This window comes from Etheostoma cragini, unplaced genomic scaffold (assembly GCF_013103735.1).
Source record: "Etheostoma cragini isolate CJK2018 unplaced genomic scaffold, CSU_Ecrag_1.0 ScbMSFa_2508, whole genome shotgun sequence".
Lineage (NCBI taxonomy): Eukaryota > Metazoa > Chordata > Actinopteri > Perciformes > Percidae > Etheostoma > Etheostoma cragini.
The window spans coordinates 1-2,457 of NW_023266677.1; the positions used below are offsets into that span (position 1 = coordinate 1).

At 47.0% G+C, this 2,457-nt stretch overlaps 1 protein-coding gene across 1 annotated transcript; it reads left to right on the plus strand.

Moving 5' to 3' along the window:
• Positions 1 to 941: 941 nt before the first annotated feature.
• LOC117940429 (thrombospondin-3a-like) lies at positions 942 to 2,283 on the plus strand (the record flags this gene model as incomplete). The annotated part of the gene is made up of 2 exons (XM_034865730.1): positions 942 to 1,273; positions 2,077 to 2,283. Coding segments are annotated over exons 1-2 (289 nt in total), but the record flags the coding sequence as incomplete, so codon positions are not given.
• Between the last annotated feature and the right edge of the window lie 174 nt (positions 2,284 to 2,457).

Here is a 2,457-nt window from a genome sequence, read left to right on the forward strand (position 1 = left end):
TCACACACACACACACACACACACAGACACACAGACACAGTCTCACACACACACACTCACACTCACACACACACACACACACACACACACTCTCGGGTTTCAGGCTCCGGCGTTGGAGCTGCACCCTCACCTGCTGTTAAACTTCCCGTCTCCGTGGTAACGCTTCACAGTCGGAAACAAATACAGAGAGAGAGGCGGAGGCTCATTTCATCACGTCCCCCCCAAAATACACACAACACTCCCAGCTCAAAACAAGACAGCTCCCGGGTTCTAATAGTTTAAATTAGCTTTTATTTTACTTTAGTTGTGACTTCTTTTGCAGCAAGTTACAAGTCAACAAGCTGCAATGTAATGTTAAGTGTGTATAGAGCAGCATATCTCCGCCAGACTCCATGTAAATAATCACTACTTTTAGTGTGTATAGAGCAGCATATCTCCACCAGACTCCATGTAAATAATCACTACTTTTAGTGTGTATAGAGCAGCATATCTCCACCAGACTCCATGTAAATAATCACTACTTTTAGTGTGTATAGAGCAGCATATCTCCACCAGACTCCATGTAAATAATCACTACTTTTAGCATGTATAGAGCAGCATATCTCCACCAGACTCCATGTAAATAATCACTACTTTTAGTGTGTATAGAGCAGCAGGTTTGGTGATGGGAAACTCTTTCATCCCATCCCGGTTTTTATCCCTTTGTATATTTATAGTGATATAGAAACATATGTAGTGTGTTGTTTTCCATTTTAAATAAAATAACTTAAATTAAAGTTATTTAATTAAGTTAAGTTAAAATTAAGTTTAAAATAAACTTGAGAGTCTCTCTCTCTCTCTCTCTCTCTCTCTCTCTCTCTCTCTTCAGTCGCGCGCTTTATGCTAATCACCTCCAGTCACTCTGCGCCGCGCGCACAAGCCGTTTGGAGAGCTGAGCGCGCGCCAGCCCTAGTTTCCAGCGGAGCTCGTGAACCCTCCTGCTCTGCCCGTTGGTTGGTTCCCTCTGCGGCTCCGGTTCTCCTCGCGCTCCCTCCCGCTCGGTCCGGTCGCTTCTCCCGCCCCTCTACGGGAGGTTCTGTCCCCCAAACCGTTTCTTTGGACCCCCTTTGTGAAAGTTTTTCGACCCGGTTCTGTTGGTTCGGTGTGTGTAGCTCCATCACGGGTCCAGTTCACTCGGTAACCGTTTCAAACATGGGTTGGACCGTCCCGGTTCTGCTGTCAGTCATCTGTGTCGGACTCACGGCGGGAGCCCCGGACGGACCGGACGTCCAAGGTGAGTACCGAGCCACCGTTAACCTGAGCTGCGTCGGTCAGACCTGCGTTAAAAGTCCAGTTCAGTCATTAATTCAACATAAAAACTAAAAAACAACTAAAACCCAGTTGACCCGAAAACCCTCTCACACCAGGGTCCAGTGTAAAAACAGAGGTTTTTAGTCGTGTGGGTAAAGACAAACTGCATGTGCATTTGACATGAAAGTGTCATGTCAAATGTCAGTAGAGGCATATTTTAGAAGATATACACATTTGATAAGCTGGAATGAGATAATGTTGTGCTGTTTGTTTTGGTTGGCAACGTATCGATTAATCTTTGCATCTTAATAAAATGCTGTTTTTACAGTGGACCCTGGTGTGAGAGGATTAATCCGCCACAGCTCTAACCCCACAAATCAATGTGTTTGTACACAGTTATAAACTAAATATGAAGTATATTTAACCTGTTACATTACATTACAGGTCAGTTAGTTGATGCTTTTCTCCAGAGTGGCTTCTAATTAAGTAGTAAGTGCAAGTTAATGAGAAATAAGCCAAACTATAAAGAGTCTTATGTCCTTTCAACATTTTGAGTTGTGGACAAAATAAGACATAAGAGGACGTCCTCATGGGCTTTTTGGGGAACACTGATCCACATTCAGAGCCCAGACTACTCATCCATTCATCCGTTCATCGTCCCCAATGAAGCCCTTGGTCCAGGTTGACTGGTCCAGGTTGACTGGTCCAGGTTGACTGGTCCAGGTTGACTGGTCCAGGTTGACTGGTGTGTTGTAACGCGGCTCCTCTGCCCCCCCCCCCCCCCAGTGATCGACGTGCTGAGTCTGCAGGACGCCAAGCAGAGCGCGGCGGCGGTGGAGAAGCTGTCGGCCGGTCTGGGCGCGCTCACCGACGTCTACGTGGTGTCCACGCTTCGGCTGCCGGCGAAGCTCGGCGGCGTCCTGCTGGGCGTCTACAGCAAGCAGGACAACAGGAAGTACCTGGAGGTCGCCGTCATGGGGAAGATCAACAAAGGTGACTCGAGAGCCGCATTGGAAACAGTTCCCTATCTCAGAAACAGTTCCCTATCTCAGAAACAGTTCCCTATCGCTGAAACAGTTCCCTATCGCTGAAACAGTTCCCTATCTCAGAAACAGTTCCCTATCTCAGAAACAGTTCCCTATCTCAGAAACAGTTCCCTATCTCAGA